Source organism: Achroia grisella, unplaced genomic scaffold (genome assembly GCF_030625045.1).
Source record: "Achroia grisella isolate CSIRO2021 unplaced genomic scaffold, CSIRO_AGI_Agris_v1 utg1080, whole genome shotgun sequence".
NCBI classification, from domain to species: domain Eukaryota; kingdom Metazoa; phylum Arthropoda; class Insecta; order Lepidoptera; family Pyralidae; genus Achroia; species Achroia grisella.
Genome location: NW_026712570.1, coordinates 1269169 through 1295626, shown reverse-complemented (window position 1 = coordinate 1295626; position 26458 = coordinate 1269169). Strand labels below are relative to the sequence as shown.

General features: G+C 35.1%; 2 protein-coding genes across 2 annotated transcripts; both read right to left on the bottom strand.

Annotated features, from left to right (window-relative positions):
* Window positions 1–1193: 1193 nt before the first annotated feature.
* Window positions 1194–7457, bottom strand: LOC131842327 (3-ketoacyl-CoA thiolase, mitochondrial-like). The gene is made up of 8 exons (XM_059190869.1): window positions 6976–7457; window positions 6290–6456; window positions 5480–5611; window positions 4410–4674; window positions 3814–3989; window positions 2765–2965; window positions 2042–2196; window positions 1194–1380 (listed from the first exon to the last, which is right to left on the bottom strand). Exons 1-8 carry the CDS (start codon window positions 6992–6994, stop codon window positions 1299–1301), a joined length of 1197 nt encoding a protein of 398 aa, XP_059046852.1. The 5' UTR covers window positions 6995–7457; the 3' UTR covers window positions 1194–1298.
* Window positions 7458–8732: 1275 nt separating this feature from the next.
* LOC131842479 (3-ketoacyl-CoA thiolase, mitochondrial-like) lies at window positions 8733–17246 on the bottom strand. Its single transcript, XM_059191017.1, has 8 exons — window positions 16620–17246; window positions 14283–14477; window positions 12936–13070; window positions 12575–12839; window positions 11624–11799; window positions 10740–10940; window positions 9796–9950; window positions 8733–8967 (listed from the first exon to the last, which is right to left on the bottom strand). Exons 1-8 carry the CDS (start codon window positions 17244–17246, stop codon window positions 8886–8888), a joined length of 1836 nt encoding a protein of 611 aa, XP_059047000.1. The 3' UTR covers window positions 8733–8885.
* Between the last annotated feature and the right edge of the window lie 9212 nt (window positions 17247–26458).

The following is a 26458-nucleotide window of genomic DNA, read 5'->3' as shown; positions in this document are numbered from 1 at the left end:
GTACTTATGTTATAAGCGATGGTTACCACTTACCATCAGGGGAATACTAGATTGAATGAAAAAATTGCAACTTATACTCTGACAGGTGACGACATCCAACATTTGAATGTATTTAGATTATACTTAAAAATCTTGGTAATTGACTTATATTTTAGGAAGCATTTTTGTCATACGCACCATGCTATATCGCATTGAGTATAATTAATATTACTTATATGTTTATTGTAGGTGTTAATGAAATGAATCGTATGTAGATTATGTAATGGATATCTTATAATCGAGCTTTAGATATAAGTTCCGTATTATTGTTAAATAAATATGCATAGTAACTTATAGTGTAATGCATTTAATTTAAATATATGTTAACAATATATTTCGCCTTTACATTGATATGTATCCACTATTAAACCTGTATATTATATACCTTCCATTATAAATGCGATAGTAACTATGTCTGTCTGTCTGTCTTACTTTCACGCTAAAACTACCGAACCGATTTAAATGAAATTTAGTATACAGATAGTATAGACCATGAGAAAGGACATAGTCTTTTTAAAGTGAAAAAGCTCAGAAAATATATCGTTAAATTTGAAGTAACAAAAAAATAGGAAATCTTTCTAATTAATATATGTTTGGATAAGGATTAATACCATTTTAATAAAAACACCACCAGAAATAATACATTATTTTAGAAGTAATTTGATTACCATAAAAAAGGTTATAGTGAGTTAATATTAAAAGAAAGACGTATGATTTTTAGAACTATTAATGGAGATCAATTCCGTCATACGAGTACATATTTTTTGCGTAACTTTGACCATTTATTTAGCGTACGCAACGGATCTCCTTAAAATGAAACTTTTGCCACATTTTTCGTTACTGATCCTTACAGTGTTTTGATTAATTCTACCCCCAAGGGGATGAAAGTTTGTATGAAACTTTGTCAATTCTAAACCGATCGTGCTGAGACTTTGCATGCATAAAGCTACTATGACGTAGGCATCCCCTAAAAAAGAATTTTGATTTATTCCACCCCTAAGGGGATGAAAGTTTGTATAAACCTTCTAAGATTTTCAACTGATTGAACTGAAATTAAAGATTGGAGCTACAATGATGAAAACACCATGGGGACAAAATAACGGATGTTGCAGGATGTAAATATATTAGTTTGAACCTATCAGTACCTAATAGAATAAATTAAGACGAACAAAATAATTTTTAGTTCTTTAGGCTACTTTTATTTTAGAAAAATAAAGTTAAATTCCACGCGGACGAAGTCGCAGGAACAGCTAGTGTAATCATAAAACTTCAAACATAACAGCTACGCCTTGACCTCCACCGCAACTCGACGCGGCGATTCCTCTTTTTAACTTCCGGCGGCTGAAAAAAAACGTTCAAAATTGTTATGCTGCATAGAGAAGTTTATGATAAATTTTACGGATTCTTGAAGTCATGATCTAACTACGTACATGGACCATATGATGATGTCTATAGGTACCCAAACATCAGGGTCAGAAGATTGTAGGATAGTCAGTAGTTTCTCGTGAAAATAGAAGAAATAATTCAGAAAATGATTTCATTATAGCACACGAAATCAGAAGTTTATTAAACAACGCTGTGGTAGGAAAAACAATTCCCCTCACCAAATAAATAATTCACCTCAGATTTAATTTAGAGTAGTTGTTCCCGCGACTTCGTCCGCGTGGAGATTATACTTTATTTTTCTAAAATAAAAGTAGCCTCAGTTACTCCGTATTTTATCAGCTACCTGCCAAAAAAAGTCCCGTCAAAAATGATATCTTTCTATATGTACCGTACATATAGAAAAATATCATTTTTGACGGGACTTTTTTTGGCAGGTAGCTGATGTAATAAGGAGTGACTTAGGCTACTTTTATATTCATGCATGTAGTAAAAAACGGTTATTTCAATATTACAAACAGATACTCCAGTTTTATTTATATGTATAGATGTATAGATATACAGCACTTTCGTCTTAACAAATTCTACCTCGAAAATTTCAGGATGCATGACTTCTTACCTCATTTCATGAACAATATGGACAGCCATCCTGGCGCCTGTAGCTGCTATGGGGTTCCCCATTGCTACAGCACCACCATTAACATTCACCTTACTAAGGTCTATATTTAGCTGTTTGGCGCAGATCACAACCTGTGATGCGAAGGTCTCGTTTATCTGAAATTGTATCATACCCATATATACCTTCTTTCCTAGATTTTAAAGGTAGAAGATTGATATTATTATTATTGAAGTTACAACGATTATTTATGAGAAATAGAAATCCAAATAAACTTAAAATAAGCTGGCCCCTCTTCCCCACTGGGCGCACTGGACCCGTGCCTAGGGCCCCGCGATGGAATGGGGCCCCTAGACTATTCTAGTCCTTACTCCATTACCAAACGATAACAGATAGCTACTCTACTCTCGCCTGAATTTTCCTTTAGTTCCTTTCATTTTGAATCAACTCCAAAAAAGGAGGTTGTGGTTCTTAATTCGGCTGTATTTTTTTAGGATTGTTACTTCATAACACTGTTAATTATAAACAGATTTGAAAACCTTTCTTTATATGAAAGAGTATACTTTCAGATTGGTCTCATTTTTTTAAGTTATTGTACTCGTTTTGTTTAACTAGATTATTAAAAAAACTCGATGCAAACAGTCTCTTTTAGTACGTCAGGGCTATGGCCTCCTCTGCAATCCAATATTGCATAGTTGGTTTTAAAAGAAAAAATAGAAATATTACCTCAAAGATATCCACGTCATTTACACTGACGCCCGAGATTTGTAATAACTTCTTCACAGCGGGAACAGCAGCCAGACCAGTTTCCAATGGATCGGCCCCTACACAAGACCAAGCCGCAACTCTTGCTAAAGGAAGCAGATTGTGCTGATTCACAGATTCTTCTCCAGCTAGTATTAACGCAGCAGCGCCGTCTGCTGGAGGCTGGAGAGAAGAACCACTTTTAGTTGCATTTAAATTTACAGTAATCTTAGTGAACAATTTTGTAATTTTCTCAGGTATATTATAGTGCAGCATAATACTCGAAGAATGAGGGAACGTCCCGCTTCAGGGAAAACGTCGAGTAATCCAGGTACCGTAGCCATAATCTCATATGTACAGTGTATATACAAGGTGTGATATAGTAATTCCATTTCAGCACGTAAGATAATAGATTGAAAGAAAAGAAAGAAAGAAAATTGTTTATATGGTACTCTGAAATTAATTTTTAAATTTTAATTTACATTACAGTACCAAATAGGTCTCCGCTCAGCATATGTCGTGACGGGGTGCCACGACGCTGGTTTTCAGCGGTTGCCTTCATATATAATATAATAATAATAATAATACACATACATACATTGCCAGAGTACCTTAGATAAGTCATTTTATCGAACGACACCTAAGTCACGCAGTGGTTAATATACGAGTATATAGTCAGTAGTTAGTCTAAGAATAATTCAAGAGCTAATACAAAAATTCCAACCTACTGTGTGTTTACTCGCAGCACTGCTCCTGTCATCATTAGTCGGAAAGACTATAATCATGAGGTGATACCTCACTACTGTAGCGTATCACTAATAACCTAAAGTATATTAACCTATCATCTCGCGCCGAGCGCACACGGTCCGTGAGGCGGAAAATGGGAGATGATTCCCCGCGCAGACGCCGCAGAGTAAAGACGTGGAACTCTGGCTAACGAACCGATATTATCGTGATGTCCAATTAATATAATAGAAGATATAAGACTTAGATTACAAATAAGTGAACACAATAACCATATTTTAACTTACTGATGAATTTCCAGTTGTGATCAATGATCCGTCATCTAGAATAGTTGGTAATTGCCGCAATTTTTCCGCATTTAAATCCGTTTTCGGTACTTCGTCTTTATCTACCACTATCTCTTTCTTCTTTGTTGTAACGGTCACATTTGTTATCTCTTTCTCGAAAATATTTGCTTCCTGAGCTGTAATTATTGAATTTTTATTTATTCCTATGTAACAATTATTGTAAACAAGCATACTCATAAATGGTGAACACTTAATGTGGCCCAAGACAACATCCTCGGATAATTCACACAGCGTCATAATACCAAGCAGAGCTTGTATGTGGTTTCTCTAATATGGTTGAGAGCAATGATGTCTGGCTCATGCGGTATACTCGTGAACGGGTGCTGCTTTTGGGAACTGGTATGGCTACTCATTAAATTATTTCCTTAGTTGATCATTCTCCCTAATTTGAAGAAAACGGTAATTTTGTAAAATAAATTTGTTCTTGTCAGTTATTCTTAGCTTCAAAGCTTTCCAAACTGACGGTAGATTCAATATATCATAAGACTCTGTAATAAACCTCATCTACATAAATAAAGATATTTGGATTCAATCACCTGCCTTCCATTTAAAGTGACTTAGTAAAGCAAAATCATCTATCTCCTCTCTTGAAATCTGATATTTCTTTGCTAAATCTTCTGCTACCTTCTCCAGTGTAACCCCGCTATAACTATCCAGAAACTGTTTTTTGATGTAGTCCTCGAATTGATACGAGGAACCCAGGGTGGAACCGAATCGAATATTCCTTACCAAATGTGGCAACGATGACATATGCTCTGTACCACCGGTCAATGATGTTTTTGCTAACCCTGTTATAATTTCCTGAAAATTTAATGTGTTGTAAACGCTTTAGTTATAAGTAATAACAATAATAAACCCAGGTCATCCACCCACAACGCCATCTAATCCCAAGCTCAGCTGTGCTTGTCTTTGTCATAGGTACCTACAACTGTTAGAAATACTTAAATTATTTTTTTGAAAATACATAATATTATATGAACAGGACGTTTTCGATTATATCCGTACCAAAAGTAACCTGACATTGATGGTGACGCGGCTGCAGTCAAGTCACAACGCGAGTTTCAAGGCGTTTGTAGCCCGGGTTCCCACCAACATGCTGCCCACCTTTATGAAGGAGGACTATTGGTCGAAGGGTATACCACACCCTTCGACCAGTAGTCCTCGGGGCTACCATGGCAGATTGCCGTCGTCAGTGTCGTGATCACAGACAATATCAATATCTTAATTTTATATTATTTCATATGTATGTTATTCTATAAGGTATTTATAATATGGGCCTAGTAGCCTGAAATAAATAAATGGTTAAAATAAAATAAATAATTTATGCAAACAGAATACACAGAATAATCCAAACAATCATACATATGAATACAAACGTTTGTACCGTACGAGGAGTGGAACCGCAAAGTAAAACAGTGTGCTAAAACGCTCGACCACCGAGAGATTAAAAATTACAAAAAGAAATATGTAAAACATTTAAATCAGTTGTCTATTATCCACAAAACAAGTTCTGTTAAGCTTGAGACTAGATGGCGCTATGTGAATTGTCCAGGGTTATTAATACTATTAATTATGACAGATATAAATGTGGGCAGTTAATTCTTACCACAGCACCATTCACTATAGTTTGCAACCCAGATCCGCATGCTTTGTTCACGCCCAGAGCTGGTCTATCGATAGGAACACCTGAGTATATACCACAGTATCTCGGAGTTTTACCACCATCGCACTGGCTCAACTAGAAAATCATATACAATTTCAACGTCTGGCCATTTATGGAGTAGCCAAAGCCTGTCAATTTCCATAGACAACTTTTTTACATTTCTGTAAACTCATTTCATGCATGTACATACGTTCCGGAGACTTGACTGATGAAATTAGGTGTTACTTTGAAGAAGTCCAATTCATTATTTTATAAATTTATATTAATTTGTTAAAACGCTACCATTAGCATATGTGAGATCACAAATATTCCATGCGATAACCGCCACTACTGGAAACGTTATGACCTCTATTTATAATCAAATTCCATCCGATATTCAATCTACACCCATCTTAAGACATCTGTTTGTCCTCTGAACGAGGCATCATCAGCCAATAAAAAGTAATTAGAACTCTTGTGTTAACTGTCGACACAATCGCAGTATAGTCGCATAGTATAGTATAGATTCTACTGTCGGAATTTAAGTACTAATAGAGAAGATCTGAACGCTTCCAGTAGTGGTGGTCAGTCTCCGCACTATATATTTGTGATCTCACACACGCCAATAGTGGCGGATTTGAACAAAATAGATTAAATTCATTAAGTAAGATTAATTGAGATTAATATAGAGACCAAATCAGATGATTAGATGCTAGCATCAACATCCTTACTTTTAGGTAGTTCCTACTTGTATTGAATAAAGCTAATACTTACAAAGTGAACGTTTGCCACAATTGTATTGTCTATATCAGAAGCATTAATATTAGAAGATCGAATAGCATCTTTAGCAGCAGCAGCAAACATCTGTGAAGCTGTAATGTCTTTCAATGGTCCACCATAACTGCAGAATGGCGTTCTTTTCGCTCCAATTATGAATATACCTGCAATTTTTAGACATAACTTTTTAAACGAATTGATTAATCCAATTTAAATGTCCTTGGTCTGTTCCATAGAGTTCAACAGTGAACAGAAAATTTAATATAATTTGGTACACCTGCATACCCCTTGATCATTTTTTTTTAATGTTCAAAAATATCAGTGATCATTTTATACAGTATAAAAAAATTAAATCGTCTTTATTGTCCAATAAAAACTCAATATTATCTAAATTATCTTCTGTTATATTTTAACTGTATGAATAAACCACAGAATCACTATTATTATTACATATCATTTAAATCTAGTATTATAAAGATACAATACAATTAATACAAAGAGCATGAAGTTAGTTATTGTAATTACTGCTTTGCAGGAAAAACCAGTAAATTCTACATAAATGTTTTATAGAAACAAAACAAACAGATAAAGAACACCAATTATACACACTCCGTTAAATTTGTGCATGCGCACTTTTGGGAGATTAAAATGTATGGGACTGTATTATTATTCAGTGAAAGTACCTTTGCTCGGCAATGCCATACTTCTCAAATTAAATTAATTTGCAATATAAATACCTACAATGTTTTGATATTTGTGTTGTTAAAACGAGTTATTACTTTAGCAATTGTACCGAGAGTGATATATAATTGTGTGAGTTCATATCTTCGCTTTATCAGCTTGTTGATACAACGATATTTTTGTTTGTTACATATTAAACTACAGAGCAATGTAATTGTCATTTATTATTGTATATTTAAACATTATTTTATGTAAATCTCGTCTCTCGAGAGATGGAATTTTTAGTGATAGCGATGCTACTGTAGGAGCTGAAATTGATAACTTATTTATTACATAACTTTTCTTTTAGATGTTAGCGGGATCAATTCCTCGTACGGTACAAACATTTGTATTCATGAGTACGATTGTTTGTATTGGTCTGGGTGTATTCTATGTATATTATGGAGGTGTTAATTTATATCAGTTGTTTGGTACCCATAACAAAAACTCATTTCATGTTGTGAGGATTATTATTATTATTTACTGTGGAGTTTATATACACACACCTTGGTACTTAAGTGGTCTCGGATAATGCGGTTTCAGAGCTTCCTGCCTCATTCCTCACAGTTAGATTGTGGAATGGACTACCTGCCGAGATTTTCTCGAGAGACTACAGCATTAGGTTAATTAAGGTTTTGATCCTCAAGAATAACATGAGAGTACCACGTCCATGGGCTAATAGAGAACAATTTACATTGTCAATATTAGATGCAAACTAAAAAATATTATTATTATTATAACATAAGCTTGTTTAACATTATAATTGCAAAAAAATCTTATTAAGTTTATTAATTGCCTTAAGTATTATAGAATATTAAATGTGTTATAAACTTAAAATTAAAGTTATTTTCATCACATATATGACAAAATATAGGTTAAGAAAATCACCATTGGCGGTTATACCCAAGTCCGTGAAATCTCCCCATCTATGGTATTTCTGCTGTGGATGAATCCAGTAAAAATCCCATAGATATTAAATAATTTTCATTAGATTTTTCTTAAGGTGCCAAGTTAGTAGAAATAATAGACGCTTTTTTCACTACTCTCATGCTGTTAGCCGCAGCTGGCCTTTACAGCTTCACTGGACGATAAGGGGCGAGTGTAGATGTCACTGCAAACCCGTGGAGCGACTGAAGGCCAACTCCCGCCTGATGGATACGACCTTAGTGTGAGGGCACTGCTAGGTGTTCGAACCTCGGCTCAGGCCGTCGTAATTTCCATACCCGCTTAAAGTGGACGGGGGAACTATCGGAGGGGAGTTAATAGATATTTGGGATAAGAAAATAAAGATACAAAAAGTTATTAATAAAAAAATATATATTTATATTTAATAAAATATGTATAAGTATCTTCAACATGATTATAATTATTTATTAACAACATATATTAGTTTTAATGCCTAATAACTTTTTACAATATACCTCTGTAATCTTTACATAATGCAGTTTTCAGCAATAGATAGGCTGATTCAAGAGGAAGGTTTTTATGTATAATACATGTACACCCGTGCGAAAACGGGGCGAATAGCTAGTAAATTAGACATAAATAAAATTGGAGTGTCTGTTTGTATTATTCAAATAACCGTTTTTCACTACCTGCATATGAATAAATACGGTACATACACCAAAATACATAGTTTGTCTGTCTGTTTGTTCCTGCTAACCTCTGAAATGGCTGGACCGATTTTGACACGACTTTTTTTGGCAGGTAGCTAATGTAATGAGGAGTAACTTAGGCTACTTTTATTTTAGAAAAATAAAGTTAAGTTCCACGCGGACGAAGTTGCTGATACAGGTAGTAAGTACAGGTTAACATAATCTTAGATTATCGCAGTCTATAGTTAACTCGCTGCACTCTCAGTATTCGCAGTTCATCACACAGCCTCGATCAATATGGCGATGCCCTGCCCTCCGCCGATGCACGCAGATCCTATTCCTCTTTTCAAGCCACGCCGTCTGTAATTAAACATTATATATATATATATAAAAGAGAGGTGTTTATATATATATATTATAGCTTAGGGGACAAACGAGTTTGCAGCTTACTTGATGGTAAGTGATTACCAGCGCACATGAGTAACCGCAACAAACGGAAATGCAAGTGCGTTATCAATTTAGCTCTTTTCTTAAAGGTTTCAATATCGTGTCGTTTCGGAAATACCATTGCTGGTAGGTGATTCCACAATGTGGTTGTGCGTGGCAAAAAGATTACACTACTCATTCATTCATAATTTAAGAGTGGGTTCGGTGGAGATCCCGCCACCTTCTACGATCTTCTATCAATCGTTTTAGTTGTTGATACGACACGACTCCAACTTTTTCCTTAACCTGCTTGATATAACTGTGTTTTGGTCTTCCTCTTCCTCTCTTTCCATTTATTTGTCCTTCGATAATATTACTAACTAGCTGTACACGCGACTTCGTCCGCGTGAAATTTATCTTTATTTTTCTAAAATAAAAGTAGCCTAAGTTACTCCTTATTACATCAGCTACCTGTCAAAATCGGTCCAGCCGTTTCAGAGATTGGCCGGAACAAACAGACAGACAGACAACAATTTAGAAAAATATTATTATGATGTATGTACCGTATTTGTATTCATATGGATGTATTAAAAATCGGTTATTTCAATATTACAAACAGACACTCCAATTTTATTTATATGTATAGATAAGTTCGTCGTGTCGTATCAAGTGCCCCAACATTTTCCCCCCGCCTATTCTCAATAATATTTACATGTCTCTTTTCTTTAACCCTTTCAAGTTGTAGTATATGCTTATTGGTACCTGAGTTCGTGAGTCAAATGAGCGGTGATCCTAGCACCTGACGCGCCCACGGGATGGCCGATGGCGATCGCACCACCGTTCACGTTCAGCTTACTCCGGTCCAGGCCCAGTTCCTTCACGCAGGCCAGTGTTTGCGCAGCGAAAGCCTCGTTGATCTGAAAAATCCAATTTACCTTCAAAAACTGTGGTAGACTCAATGTCATCCGCCTTTACCTCGTCTATATCTATTTTTTTATAAGAATAAAAAATATATAATGCAAGTTTCTCTTCGGACTACTCTATGGTGTTGGCCGCAGTTGGCCTTTACAGCTTCAACGGACGATAGGGGGCGAGTGCAGATGGCACTCCAAACCCGCAGTACTTATGGAGCGGCTGAAGGCCAACTCTCGCCAACGGATACGACTTTCTGAAGGCACCACTAGGGGTTCGAAACTCGGCTCAGGCCGTCGACATTTTAATCCACGTTTGGACGGGGGATCGTACGGAGGATATCGGATGGGGGAAGAGCCCACGCCCTCACCCCATTCGGTTAAATTAATAAAAAAAAACACAAACGACACATGAGCACAGATCAGAATAAACATTAAGAAACTGAACAGAGTAATTCAAACATTAGCGCCATCTGTGCAATCAGTCAAGCGGTTAGTAGATAGATACGCATAGGGCAGAGTGTTTACATATTCATTTTAATTTATACTATATTTTGGACAAACATAGAAAGGACATTAACAAAATTAAAACATAAAAAGAAATATAACTCAGTACAAAAGGTGGTCTTATCGCTAATTCAATCTCTCCCAGACAACCTTAGGAAAAAGAGTATTACCAAAAAAATAAAGTAGGTGGCGTATGAGTAGAAATATAATATTATACACACTTATGTAAATAAAATAGACATCAGCGAAAGTGCTCAGGACTCGGTTTTTGATACAACAGTTACCCACCTCAATCAAGTCGATGTCATTTAGCTTGAGTCCCGTTACGGACAGAACATTCTGTATGGCGGGGACTGGCCCGATGCCCATTATGCTCGGGTCTACCCCAACGAAGGACCAGCCCAAAATCCTCGCCAGCGGTTTCAAGCTGTGTTGCTTCAAAGCCTCCTCGCTGGACAGGATCAGAGCGCCAGCACCATCGTTAACTCCCTGTCAATAGAAGTACAGGGGATTGTTAGTAATGTGGACTGTTGACCTTACTTTTTTATGATAATGGAATGGTGCACCAGCCTGCGCTAACGGTTTAATCTGGCGGGGCACCAATGGAGGATGATAAGATGAACATGAGGTCCAATCAGGTAGCCCATCGTGACAAATTCACCAAGAATTTATCACAATGGTTTCCGAGTGACCTGATGGTACATTGCCCCTGTTGACCCTATTAGCAATGTGCCTGTCAGGTCGACCTCCACGCGCTTCCCCCTGGAAACCATCGTGATAAATTCATGGTGAATTTGTCACGTTGGGCCTAACTGATCTGACCTCATGTTCATCTTATCATCCTCCACTGATGGAGCATCAGTGGAGGATGATAAGCGTAAACTGTTATCGCAGGCGGGTGCACCATTCCATGATTATACATTAAACAAAATAGAAGTACAAATACATACATATATATACTTTTATAGACAATTCACACCAGCGCTATCTAGTCCCAAACTAAGCAGAGCTTGTATTATGGCTACTAGACAGCTGATATATATACTTAGATATTTTTTGGTTACAGTATTTTTTACGGTACCTGCTCCTTTGTATTCCTGAATTAAACAAATAGGTTCCATAACCATAATTAAATTTGTTTTACTAAGTCTATAATTGAACAATAAACCTACTGACGAATTTCCAGCTGTAACAACACCCCCCTTCCTGAACAGCACGGGCAGTCTGCTGAGTCCATCGATAACCGTGTCGGGACGTGGATGCTCATCTTTATTCAGAACCACCTCCTGTCTCTTCACTTTTACAGTCACAGGGGATATTTCTTCATTGAAAACGCCGGCATCGTATGCTGTGATAATTTAAAAGATAATTAAAGTCCGTATGGAGAGCTTCGAGAGGTTTAAAACCTTGAATTACGCCTAAAAAGTCGTGGGTTCAAATCTGGCCGATATAAAAAATGTGTCAATTTACATTTTTGACGATCTGGTACAATTCCCACAGCGCCATCTAGTTCCAACCTAAGCAAAGATTATGTTCATGTGCAACTGATACAAGTCCTTAATTACATATTTCTTTTATAAATATTTACATAGAAAACACCCAGACTGATACAAACAATCATTCATGAATACAAATTTTTACACCGTGCGAGGAATCGAACCAGCGACCATCGGAAGTAGTAAGGCGGCCCTTACCGACTAAAAAATTACTCAAATTGGTGGGGCTAATTTAAAAATGGCTCCTAAACAACTATATCTCCTTCCCCCACCCTTCCTCACCCTTCACGGTTTAAAATTCTCAAATTGATGTACATAAATTTACTGATAGCCCCAAAACAACAATAATAATAATAATCTCAGGACAATTCACACAGCGCCATCTAGACCCGAGTTAAGCTATCTAAAGCTTGTGTTAAGGGTACTAGATAACTGATACAAGTACATAGATATTTTTTTTCGTAAATACATACACATTATACATAGAAAACACCCAAACCGATACAAACAATCATACTTATCAATACAAATGTTTGTGCCGTGCGAGGAATCGAACCCGCGACCATCGTAAAGCGGTGTGCTAGACCGCTAGACCACCGAGGTCGTCAAACAAACAATAAATCTTACCGGCTTTCCATTTCTGTTGAGACTGTAACGCAAATTCGTCAACTTCGCTCCTCTTCAGTTCATACTTTTCTGCTAGATTCTCGGCCGTCTGCGGCATTGTGAAGTTGCAATAGCTGTCCAGGGATCCGGTGGTCAGCATATCCTCGAAATGGTAGCCAACACCGAGCGCGGTGCCGAAGCGGACGTTCCTAACTGCAAATGGTACTAATGACATATTCTCTGTACCACCAGCTAGTGACACCTGAGCCGATCCTGTCAGGATATCCTGTAATGAAGATATTATTTTAGGACGGGATTGTTAGGAACGAAGCAGCCAGATGACAATTCACAGAGTGCCATCTAGTTTTCACACGTGTTTTACCTGTGTACTATTCACAATAGCCTGGAACCCAGATCCGCACAGTCGGTTCACACCTAGCGCGGGCTTCTCCTGCGGGACCCCGGCCTTCAGAGCGGCGTGACGTGGCGACAAGCCACCGTCTGATGTACCACTCAACTACAACAATGTTTTTAAATTTAATTTTTTTTTATTGATGGAAATAGAATGTTGCACCCGCCTGCGCTAACGGTTTACTCCGGCGGGGCACCAGTGGAGGATGAAAAGATGAGTATGATGTCAGGTCAGTTAGCCCATCAAGACATATTCATCAGGAATTTGTAATGATGGTACCGCGTGGAGGTCAATCTGACATAGGACACAGGACATTGTTAGCAATGAGGTCATCAGTCCACATTTCTAACAAACCCTTTTGCCTCCGATGATAAAGGAAGTACTTAAGTAAAAAAAATTGATTTTTTTAATAATATGTTTTACGGCTCTGGATACAAGTCCTTTTTCGCCGAACTTAACAAATATACACATAACAAGTTCGTAACTCGAAGTTTTACAAAATTTACTTTAAAATAGAATTTCAATTGAGTTTCTTGCCAGTTCATCTCAATTGAAACTGTATACTGAACTGGACGGTAGGGAAAATAATAAAAAAAATTACGTTCATGAGCAGCTAAAATGTCCTACTTGAATAAATGCTTTTTGAATTTGAATTTGAATAAAATTAAAATATATATTTATTCATGTAGGTCTTAATCAGTAAAAATGAATGAAAATAGAGAGATGCTTCTATAGACGTTTATTACAGCAGAGCGCAGTGATAGAAGTGTTATGAAACAAAATCTATAAAAAGAACTCTCATACTTTAAATATGGATAAAATAATATAAAAACTGCCAGTGACTCTCATTGTAGGTCTAACATAATCTACCGTCAGTTCGGATTACTTCCGAGCTAAGCATTGACAAGAAACTCAGCTCTTATTCTTTGAATTTAATAACAATAATAATAACCTAAAATATAGACTATGTGTCTTAAACCAATATGACTATTCATAAGTTCTTATACTAAATTTATTTGAATAAAGATTATTTATATTCTATACTTAAATAGTCTGTAGCAATTTTTATATCATATCTTCTTACATATAAAATTCTCGTGTCACAGTTTTCGTTCCCACACTCCTCCGAAACGGCTTGACCGATTCTCATGAAATTTTGTGAACGTATTGAGTAGGTCTGAGAATCGGCCAACATCTATTTTTCATCCCCCTAAATGTTAGGGGTAGTCCACCCCTAAATTAATTTTTTTATTTTAAGGCAAAACAACGTTTGCCGGGACAGCTAGTAAAAATATATTAACGCGAATATATACTCACTCCATATACTTGTCCAATGTTGACACTGTCTACTAGAGCCGGTGCGATGTTGCTGGCTTTGAAGGCATCCTTGGCGGCAACGGCCAGCAGGTCAGAAGGATGGACGTCTTTCAGCAGACCACCCAATCGTCCAAATGGAGTCCGCTTCGCCGCCACCACGAATATACCTGCGGCAATAATAGAAATAGAAATAATCTTTATTCAAATAAACTTAATACAAACATTAAAAAAAATGTAACACATATAGAGGATAAAAAAAAATAGGCCAAAAGGACGTAGCTAAAAAAGAAGCGGCAGATTGTACTATAAAAAAAATAACTTTTGAATAGTCATATTCGTTTTATTCTACAGAACTCGATTTTCAGAACGCAGACTCATCACAAGAAGAATGAGCAAGAAACTTGTGGGTAGCTATAATCTTCTTTACATTTTTCTATCATTAATAATTATAATAATTAATAATAATAATCTCAGGATAATTCACACAGCGCCATCTAGATAATTGATACAAATACATAGATAATTTTATTTTCTTAAATACATACATAGAAAACACCAAGACCGATACAAACAATCATACTCATGAATACAAATATTTGTGCCGTGCGAGGAATCGAACCCGCGACCATCGGTCGAAAAGTGCTAGACCGCTAGACCACCAAGGTCGTCATTAACAGCAACAAGAAATTCTAGTCTTTAATAGTAGTTCCTAATCTTTAACATGTTAGTACTTTATTATTCGTGACAATTTTTTTTATGGATGATAATGGAATGGTGCACCCTCGTGCGTTAACGGATTACGCTGGCGGCGCATCAGCGAAGGATGATACGATGAGCATGACGTCAGGTCAGTTAGCACATCGTGACAAATTCACTAAGACATCACCACGATGGTTTCCAGAGGGAACAGCGTGGAGGTCAACCTGATATGGTCCACATTACCAAGAATCCTCTTTCCCCCTTATTTATGACCATTGTGTGGGTTGTTTTGCATCGGTTACTTTTATTGTGCTGTCAATCTGAATATTATCTTAAAATATGCGATAATGGTACGAGATAAGTTAAATGCATAAGCCTCGCTCGACGGGGTGCCGTGATAAAGGCCCAAAACAACAGTTGAATAACAAAATGCTAATATATTTTTTTTATAAGTCAACTAGCTACTCGCCCCGACTTTCCTCGGTGTGCATGTATTACACATGTAAACCTTCCTTTTGAATCACTCTATCTATTAAAAAAACCGCTTCAAAATCCGTTGCGAAGTTTTAAAGATTTAAGCATAAATAGGTAGAGATAGCAACAGCGACTTTGTTTTATACTATGTAATGATTAAATTAACCACGCCGTCTTGATCATTATCTAAATACTTTTAAAATTATATATAATACTTCTGTGTAAATTAAAACTTTAAAAATAATTTAACTAAATCTAAAACCTTTAAATGCTTATCTAAAAATTATTTTCTATTTAACCGACGAAATCTATACATGTAAGTAGAATTGGAGTGTCTGTTTGTAATATTGAAATAACCGTTTTTTACTACATGCATCTGAATATAAATACGGTACATACACAAAAATAAAATATTTACTATCTGTCTGTCTGTTTGATCCGTCTAATCTCTGAAATGGCTGGACCGATGTTGACGCGACTATTTTTGGCAGGTAGTTGATGTAATAAGGAGTAACTTAGGCTAATTTTATTTTAGAATAAAGCAAACGTTTATCTAATTTAATTTTATATGAGACAAGAAAGTGACATATATAAGTTGCGCGCGCAGCTACGCATGCGCGCTACCTATACAATATATTTATGTACGTACTAGCTGTTGAATTGGGAGATATTCCGAGTGAAATGATCTAGATTTTTAATGGATATTCTTAATAAAATACGAACATGATGTTAAACGTAACTTTTAATCTATCAATATATATTTTTTAACAATGACAGAATTTATTACTCAAATACAATTATGTATATGAACCTCTATGTTCATTCAACATGCCCCCTTAATTGTATTTTAATTTAACATGTATTTAAGAACTAAGTAATTAAGAACACCACTAAACATTTTAAGAAAACTACTTTAAAAAAAAATATTAATATTACTTACTCACTAAACTATAACTATTACAATAAACAAATTAAAACAAAACTTCTGTCTTAAAATAAAATAAAATTACTTGTATAGTTGCCCCCTTAATTTTGTTTTATAAACTAAGAAATAATATAAGACTTTAAATAAGAAAATTTTACATTTCCAAGAGGCTTCGTCAGAATATCAGCAATTTGATGCTCAGAGGGGCAATATTTTATTTTTAAAAGTCCTTCACTGACTTTTTCGTGTATATAATGATATCTGACATCGATGTGCTTTGATCTTCTGTTCATAATACCGTTGTTAATTAAATGAATTGTACTTTGATTATCTACATAAAGCGTTGCATTAACTTCTTCATTTACTACCTCACTAATTAAGTTTTTTAGGTACATTAACTCCCGGCAACAATCTGCAGCAGCTATATATTCGGATTCCGATGATGACATGGCAACTATGGGCTGTTGTCTTGATGACCATGTAATAGGACCTCCACATAGAAAGATTATATAGCCTGTTGTGCTCTTTCTTGTATGTGGATCATTAGCATAATCAGCATCACAATAAGCTTCTAAATGCAGATTACTGTTATAAAATTTAATACCTGAATTTGATGTCCCTAGCAGGTACCTTAATATTCGTTTTCCATTAATGACATTTTGCTTTGTTGGTTTTTCCACTCGTCTACTACAAAAATTAACCGCAAATGCTATATCAGGACGAGTTTTATTAGCAACATATAATAGCGACCCTATAAGTTCTCTGTAAGGAAAATACGAATTATTAAAATCTATTTCTTCATCTTCTGTCTCTATTTTGTTTGCTCCGATGCATATTGGTATTGGAGTACTTTTAGCATCTTTCATTTCAAATTTATTTATTATTTTGTTAATGTAATTTTCTTGTGTTAATGTAATATGATTATTTTCATTTTTATTAATTTCTATTCCTAGAAATAAACTAGGTTCTGTATTCAACGTCATTTCAAATTCATTTTCCAGCTCTTTTATTAACTTCTCCATTTCTTTTTTATCTTTTCCCATGAGTATTCCATCGTCTACATAAATACCCAATATAAGTGATTCATTTTTAAACAAACATTGATCAGCTTTTATAGGTAACAATCCTTTATTTTTTAAATATGATGTAAATCTCTCGTTCCATTTTAATGGTGCTTGTTTTAAGCCATAGAGTGATTTTTTTAATTTTACATATTTTTCTTCATAACCCTCTGGTAACTTCATGTATATATCTTCCAATAACTCTCCATATAAAAAAGCTGTTTTAATGTCAAATTGCATAATATTGTAATTTTTATATGCAGCAATAGCAAACATTGCTCTTAATGTACTTGTATTTATTACTGGACTGTACGTTTCCGTATAGTCGATTCCTTCTTTTTGTTGACAACCTTTTACTACTAATCTAGCCTTATAGCGACCACTTTCCTTAATTGTAAATACCCATTTTGCCGTTAGTATATTTTTATTTTTTTACTTCTTCCACATCTATTACATTCCACGTATTATTTTGCTCTAATGATTGCATTTCATCTGCTATAGCTTTTTTCCATTTTAATTTATCATCTCCAGATATTGCTTCTTTGTATGTTAAATATACGAAATCTGGATGTATATTTCGTTTCTTTTCTCTTTTTCCTCTACCTAGTAAAGTATCATCTTCTTCTATAATATTATTATTGTTTGAACAACATGGAGTATTCTGTAAAAAATTTGTTTGTATGTCTTGTGACTGTTCTTTATATTGTTCATACATATCATTCATACGTACCATCTCTACCGTATCATTAAAGTTTTTAATTTCTACATTGTCATTTTGGCAATCCATTAACAAAGGTGTATTATTATGTTTTTCCTTATTTATATTCATATCAAAATCATTGGCTATTTCATTAACATCATTATGAAAAATTACATCTCTCTCTACATAAATTTTTCTTTTCTCTTCCGACCACAATCTATATCCAGTAGGAGCATATCCAACCATTATTAATTTTTTGCTTCTAGGTTCAAGTTTCTTTAAATAACCAAGTTTTTTTACATATGCTGTACTGCCAAAACATTCGACATATTTAAGATTTGGTTTTTTATTTGTCCATTCTTCATATGGTGTAATATCCATTCCAACTGTAGGTAATCTATTAAGTAGGTATGTAGCCACTAAAACGGCCTCACCCCACATTTCATTTTTAAGTCCAGATTGGAATAATAAAGTACGAGCTTTTTCCATAATGCTTCGATTTAACCTTTCAGCTTTTCCATTTAACTGAGGTGTATGGTGAATAGTGTAATCTAGTTTTATCCCTTTTCTCTGACACCAGATTTTAAGATCATTATTGGTGTACTCACCACCATTATCACATCTTATAGTACTGACTTTATTCTCTGTTTCACGTTCAACTTCGTTAATATAATCTTTCAGGAGTTGTGACACTTCATACTTATTTCTCATTAAATAGGTTTTTACGAAATGTGTAAAATCATCAAGTACAGTCATAAAATATTTCTTACCATCCCAAGTTTCATCTTCGATACTACACACATCAGTATGAATAATTTCTAACTTTCTAGTAGCTTTATTTCTAGAATAAAATGGTTTTCGAGTTTGTTTCGCCATAATACAAATTTCACATTTAAAGTTGGTTAAAAATTTTTCATCTATGTTTATACCAGTTGCCAATTTTGATAATTTTAACAAAGATTCATTTGACGGATGTCCCATTTTAAAATGCCACATACTTGTGTTGTCTTTCTTTGTTGTATATAGTGACATATCTTTTCTGTCAATAAATGTTTCTAAATTTATGACATATAATCCTTCTGCTGTTCTTTTACCGTGTAGGATTGCTTCAGAATCTTTAGTAATAATTACAGACTGATCTGAGAAATTCACTTCACCGCCATTATTTGTTATATTGTTTACAGATAGGAGATTTTGAGTTAAACTGGGTACGAACAAAACTTTTTGCAGTATTATATTTCGACCAATTATTTTACCTTGACCCCGTGCCATCATAGTTTCATCATGTTTAGCAACACTGATCTCAGATTGAATTTCTTGAAAATCATGTAGTGTATCTCGGTTGTTTATCATGTGAATTGAACAACCCGAATCCACTATAAATTGTATGTTTTTCTGGTCATTTGACATTTCTTTAGATAGAAAGGTAACGTGTTTGTTATCCTTTTGATATTTATTTACAAATTGTTTTTTATCTGTACTATAGTTGTTCTTCTTTTGAATGTGGTATTTCCGAAAATAGCAATTAGCTTCTATGTGATTTGTCTTTTTACAAATAGAACATGGTTTTGTTCTACATTGCTTCGCATTATGACCCATGCGATTACAATTTAGACATTTTACAACTTTCTGCGTCTTAAAAGCAGTAGCAGTTGTATTCATATATTCAGTTTTATTCAGCCTATTTTCTTCCGTTAAAAGTCGACTTTTTAGGTTTTTAAGGGTCTTTTCATCTGTTTGTGTTGATTCCCATGCAGTAATAAAATATGAATAGTTGTCTGGTAATGAACTTAATATTTTTGATGTTACAACTTCGTCATCCAATTTTTGTCCAAGTTTTTTTAGTCTAAAAGTGAGATTTTCTATTTCTGACAGATATTCATTAATGTTATAACTAGGTCGATATTTATAGTTGAAGAATTCTTGTAAGATTTGACATTTATTACGTTCTTCTGAACCATCATATAAACTACAGAGATTGTCGAACATGTCTTTTGCATTTTCACAATTTAATAAATGTTGTACATGTTTTTTATCAATAGATGTAATTATAATAGCCTGAGCTTGAGCATCTTTTCTTTCCCAGTCGCCATCTTTTTTCAATTCATTATTGCTTGCTATTATTTCAAATAATCCTTTGGCTTTTAGTATTATTTTTATCTCGAACTTCCAGATATTATACGATTCATTATCTACTAGTCTTGTTATGTGGTCTTCATTACTATTACCCGATCTCGCCATTTTTAATGTTTTTAATTTTAATTATTATATTTTATGTAAATATTAATATATTTTATATTATTTGTAGTTATTAGCCCATAACCTGTTGAATTGGGAGATATTCCGAGTGAAATGATCTAGATTTTTAATGGATATTCTTAATAAAATACGAACATGATGTTAAACGTAACTTTTAATCTATCAATATATATTTTTTAACAATGACAGAATTTATTACTCAAATACAATTATGTATATGAACCTCTATGTTCATTCAACACTAGCTGTCACGGAAAACGTTGTTTTGCCTTAAAATAAAAAAAAAATTACAGGTGGACTACCCCTAACATTTAGGAGGATGAAAAATAGATGTTGGCCGATTCTCAGACCTACTCAAAACGCTCACAGAATTTAATGAGAATCGGTCAAGCCGTTTCGGAGGAGTATGGGAACGAAAACTGTGACACGAGAATTTTATATATAAGATATATACATAACACTACCAAATAAACTTACTAATGTACTTGTTTGACGAACTCGGTGGTCCAGCGGTCTAGTACACCGCTTTACGACCGATGGTCGCGGGTTCGATTCCTCGCACGGCACAAACATTTGTATTCATGAGTATGATTGTTTGTATCGGTCTGGGTGTTTTCTATGTATAATATGTATGTAATTACCAAAAAAAAATATCTATGTATTTGTATCAGTTATCTAGTACCCACAATACAAGCTTTAGCTAGCTTAACTTGGGTCTAAACGGCACTGTGTGAATTGTCCTAAGATTATTATTATTATTATTTATTATTATTAATGTACAATAAATAGTACAATTATTCCACCTGTATACTCACTACATACATACTACAATAAACAATATATTATGTAGCGACACCTCATCACATCATATATAACGTTACAGTGGTAATTTTTCCCCCGTCCAATTCGAACGGGGATCGAAATTACGACGGCCTGAGCCGAGGTTCGAACCCCTAGTGGTGCCCTCAGACTAAAGTCGTATCCGTCAGGCAGGAGTTGGCCTTCAGCCGCTCCATAAGTCCTTCCGCGGGTTTGGAGTGCTATCTGCACTCGCCCCATAACGTCCGGTGAAGCTGTAAAGGCCAGCTGCGGCCAACAGCATTAGAGTAGTCCGAAAAAAAAGGTGATAACCACCACGCTACAATGGGGTTGGGCTACTGTCAGGTGCTTTAGACCTGTAGCACTGCGACCTACATAGATCTATTGTGCTCGCCCTTTTTCAGAGTTCGCTACCTAGACCCGTTAGGGACAAGAATTGAAGGTTATTCTTAGGAGCGATGGTTTTTATCTCCTCAGGGTGATATAGAGTGTATACTTTCCAAAGGAGATATTTCGTTTATGCATGAGTGGGCTACAACCACATAGGAAGTGTAGAGGCGTTTCGTTTCAGCTTGTAGAGCTTGGCTTGGCTTGAAAGAAAGGGGAATCATGGCACCTTGGCTTGGAGTATATTAGATCGACCTACAGTCGGTACGCGTTCCTCTGGGACCACCATAATTACGACCTGACTTCATCCTTATCCCCAACTGGTGCCCCAGAGTATACCATTAGGATATTCCGGTGTATTATCCATGCGGGTAATGGCGACAGTAGTCTAACGGTTTAGCATTCCGATGGTAGCGGGTTCGATTTCACGCAGGGTACATACATTTTTATTTAGAGTATGATTGTTTGTATCGGTCTGTGTGTTTTCTATGTATTATTAAAATGTATATAAGTATGTATTTATATTAGTTGTCTAGTACCCATAACACAAGCTCTGCCTAGCCTGTGACTAGTTGGCGCTGTGTTAATAGTCCATGATTTTTATTATTATCGATTCTGATTAATAGGGAATTAATCAGAATCGAACTAAAATGTAATAGTTTGTTTTTTTTCGCACTACTCTAATGCTGTTGGCCGCAGCTGGCCTTTATAGCTTCACCGGACGATAGGGGGCGAGTGCAGATGGCACTCCAAACCCGCGGAAGGACTTATGGAGCGGCTGAAGGCCAACTCCCGCCTGACGTATACGACTTTAGTCTGAGGGCACCACTAGGGATTCGAACCTCGGTTGTCGTAACATCGGTCCCCGTTGAGTTGGACGGGGGATCGACCAGAGGGGAGTGTTTATGGTAGATTTTAGTTGTTAATAAGGTGGTTATTCTAAACACAGATAACATAACATTACATAGTGTAAAAGAGCTATAAATATTTTTACAATCCTCTTGTCTATTCCCAGCTGATACTGCATTATGAATGTGGCGTGCGAATCATGAAATAATGATTAAAGAGGCACTTTTATGAATAAACATTATTTCTATTTATACACCTAGATGTTGTTTGCAAGTCAAGTCGGACGAGTGAATCAGCTGTATTGCATTCTCGCTCTAATTCAACTGGACATTGAACTGTTATTGGAATAACTTGTTGATCAAATAGATAAACTAAACATATGATAACATAGTACGTATGTCACATAGCAATAGACTAAACCCACAGAACACAAATAATATTCATCATCATCATATAAATAAGTTATTTTTCTTCTGTTATTAAGTTATGTATCTATCTAATTATTTAGATATCGACTCCCATGTCATTTTAACTAAATAGCTGTCCCCGTAGTTTCACCCACTTAAAATTTATAGCCTATGTCTTATTCTGATCTATAAACTATATTATTGTAAAGTTTCATCAAAATCCGTTCACTAGTTTTTAAGTGATTTATCAATCCAGACTCACAAAATTTCGCGGTTATAATATTAGTCAGATAAGATTAGATGTTAATATACGAATTGACAAGTATTATTCCGAAGTTTATTACATTTGTGGATATAATATATTTATAAGGAATTTAAATAGTACATATTTATTAATAACTCACCTTTGTTTACAGCTACTGACATATTTTTTATATTTTGAGGTTATAACAGTGGAATGAAAACAAAAACAGCGCCACCCACGTACCGCGACTGTCCGCAACCGGCTTACGATCACGTGTGGTTGGTTGATTATTTGTGATAGCTGTAGGTATCTTGTAGTCATGGCGCTATTTGTTAATCACAGTATTTTACACTAGCTGTTAGCTCCGACTCCGTTTGTATTGTTTGAGATAAAAGATGTTATATCATATGATATAATATGTTAGTTATCATGATACAGTTTTGTTACGTTCAGCCGTTTAGTCGTGGAAAGGTAACAAACAAACGGGCAAATAAACACTTTCCATATTTACAAATTATTTCATATTTACAAATTAGGCAATTTAGGAAACTCAGATTAATAGTTCTCTCAATAATATATATAAAGTTCAGCTTTATTTAAATAACGTATGTTTATTTTATAAAATAGTATAGTTTAGGGGGGTCCGGCGGGGGGTTGGAACCACAATAAGGGTCTGGCAATGAGCAGAGCAAGTTATAATACTGTTACGAGCAATATGTGAAAAAATGGAGCATCTTAAAATAACGAATTTGATATGAAATTGTATACGCCGCCGCGCCGATGTTACCCAATATACGGTTTCAATAAGTCTGGTAGGATAAGGAACCAAGAAAACTGTCTGGCAATTTAGGAAACTCAGTTTAATAGTTCTCTCAATAATATATATAAAGTTCAGCTTTATTAAAATGACGTAAGTTTATTTCTAAAATAGTATAGTTTAGGGGGGTCCGGCGGGGGGTTGGAACCACACTACGTGTCTGGCAATGAGCAGCGCAAGTTATAATAATGCTACGAACAATATATGAAAATATGGAGTTTTTTAAAAAACGAATTTGATATGAAATTTTTTACACCTTTGTTACCTGTTACCTGCTAAAGGGACCACGATCCAGGTTTCATGTTTGGGGATCGTTCTTATCTGTGTTAGGGACACACATACAAGAACTTTCACGTTTACTAATATGACGTATGTCTGGCCGTCGTGGGCTCTTGCTCTATAACAATTACATACATACACAATATAGTATAGCGTCAGTCTTCATAGCGTAGTGGCCCAGTGATTTGCTAGCTTGAATTACGCCTATGTCGTGAGTTCAAATTGGCCAGATTTATTTTTTGACAAAAAAAAATGCCTTTATATTTTTATCGACAATGTCTCTGGCTGGGGGAAGGGAATTGTTAGTAATGTGGACTGATATTACTTGACCCCATTGTTAGCAATGACCATGTCAAGTTGACCTCCAAGCGGTTCCTCCTGGAAATCACAATGATAAATTCCAGGTCAATTTATCACGATGGGCTACCTGACCTGACATCATGTTCATCTTATCATCCTTCTCTGGTGCTCCACCAGCATATACCAATAGCGCATTATGATCCATAAAAAAAAGTATCTCTGGCCACTCCATCTCAGATAACAGTCCTGATGGTATGTCTGTTTGTTTACGAAGTAGAGGTATTGATTCATTAATTGGTACGTATGTATTTGCATTGTACTTCAAAGTCAACTAGATTGAACTTGATTGGCATTATTAACACTATGCACTTATGTATGTATGTATAATAATATTACAAAGCTGAAGAGTTTGTTTGTTTGAACGCGCTAATCTCAGGAACTACTGGTTCGAATTGAAAAATTCTTTTTGTGTTGTATAGTCCATTTGTCAAGAAAGGTTTTAAGCTATATAACATTACGCTACGACCAATAGAAGCGAAGCATCAGTGAAAAATGTTGCAAAAACGGGGAAAATTGTTCATAACCGTTTACGCAGCGCACGCAACGAAAGCTGAGGCACAGATAACATAATATTACATAGCTGAGGGCTTGCGTTAGTTAGTTAATATATGTAGGAAAGAATTATTCCTCTTTAAATGATCTAAAAAAATGTCCGCGACAGTATAACTATGTAATATTATATTATCTGTGGTATAACTATATAACTTTTGATTGACTCACTAACCTTTAATCGCGATAGTGATTGATATCCACGCGAAATCGCGGGCAGAGCTAGTGTATACATACATTACATACATAGGTAATGTTTGTACTGTGTACCTAACTACATAAGATAACAACTATCAACTCTTAGTGACAAGCAGAATGAGAGAGAAACTTGCACTTTGTACTTATGATAATTTGTATTGACGTATTTTATATGTATTTTTTATTTGTATAATAAATAGACATAAACTTATGAATAAGTACTTAGAATACATGTAGATATATGTAGTACTTAACCTACTGAACTGAAGATTAAACTTGTTCTGGCGTTAAACAGCTTGCTTTGTCAGCTGTGCAGTGCTTATTTATATACACTCGCTAGCAAAAGTATAGTATCACTATGTAATATTATATTATCTGTGGTACACTTGTGATACACTTACTTGGAATTAATTCCGCGCGATCTTGAGTAATAAGTAATAACTAGTTAAGAATTATAGAAATTGTATCATTTGAAAGGTCAGCGCGGAATCAAATTCAAGATTATTCCATACCTTTGCACGCAAGTGTATATAAAAAAAATCTATTCAAAAGAGCAACACACAAGTTTCTTGTTCAATCTTCTTGTGATGAATCTGCGTCCTGAATGAGTGGTAGAATAAAAAATATGACTATTCAAAAGTGCTTGTATTAAGTTTATTTGAATAAAGATTATTTCTTGCGGTGTGATGTGGCAATGGGGCACCCCCAACTTCAGTAGCATCCATAAGAAAAAAAAAATTTAAAACCCAGACTAATACGATCTTACTCATGAATACAAATGTTTGTACCGTGTGAGGATTCGAACCCGTACCATCAGAAATAAGCCGGTGTGCTATATACATAGAATCTATTATGAATATAACATTGTCTAATGGTTTGTATTTATTTACGATAAAATATATATCTATGTATATATGTGTAGATAACTGATACAAATTATCAGTTATCTAGTACCCATATAACACGAGCTTTAGCTAGCTTAACTTGGGTTGAGACTATTATTATATTATATTATTTATGATTATGATTGTCTCCATTGGTCTAAGAGTTACTAGGCATATTACTTATTTACAAAAAAAAATATTTAAGTATTTATATCAGTGGTCTAGTGCCCATAATACAAGCTCTACTTTACTTGGACCTAGATGG

Coding starts and splice junctions, on each gene's coding strand:
- LOC131842327 (XM_059190869.1), bottom strand. Junction 5,612..6,289: donor TTGTGGCAAACGTTCACTTT/GTAAGTATTAGC, acceptor ATGATTTTCTAG/TTGAGCCAGTGCGATGGTGG. Junction 4,675..5,479: donor CTATAGTGAATGGTGCTGTG/GTAAGAATTAAC, acceptor TTAAATTTTCAG/GAAATTATAACAGGGTTAGC.
- LOC131842479 (XM_059191017.1), bottom strand. CDS start 17,246: ATGAAAGATGCTAAAAGTACTCCAATACCAATATGCATCGGAGCAAAC. Junction 12,840..12,935: donor CTATTGTGAATAGTACACAG/GTAAAACACGTG, acceptor TCTTCATTACAG/GATATCCTGACAGGATCGGC. Junction 11,800..12,574: donor TCAACAGAAATGGAAAGCCG/GTAAGATTTATT, acceptor AAATTATCACAG/CATACGATGCCGGCGTTTTC.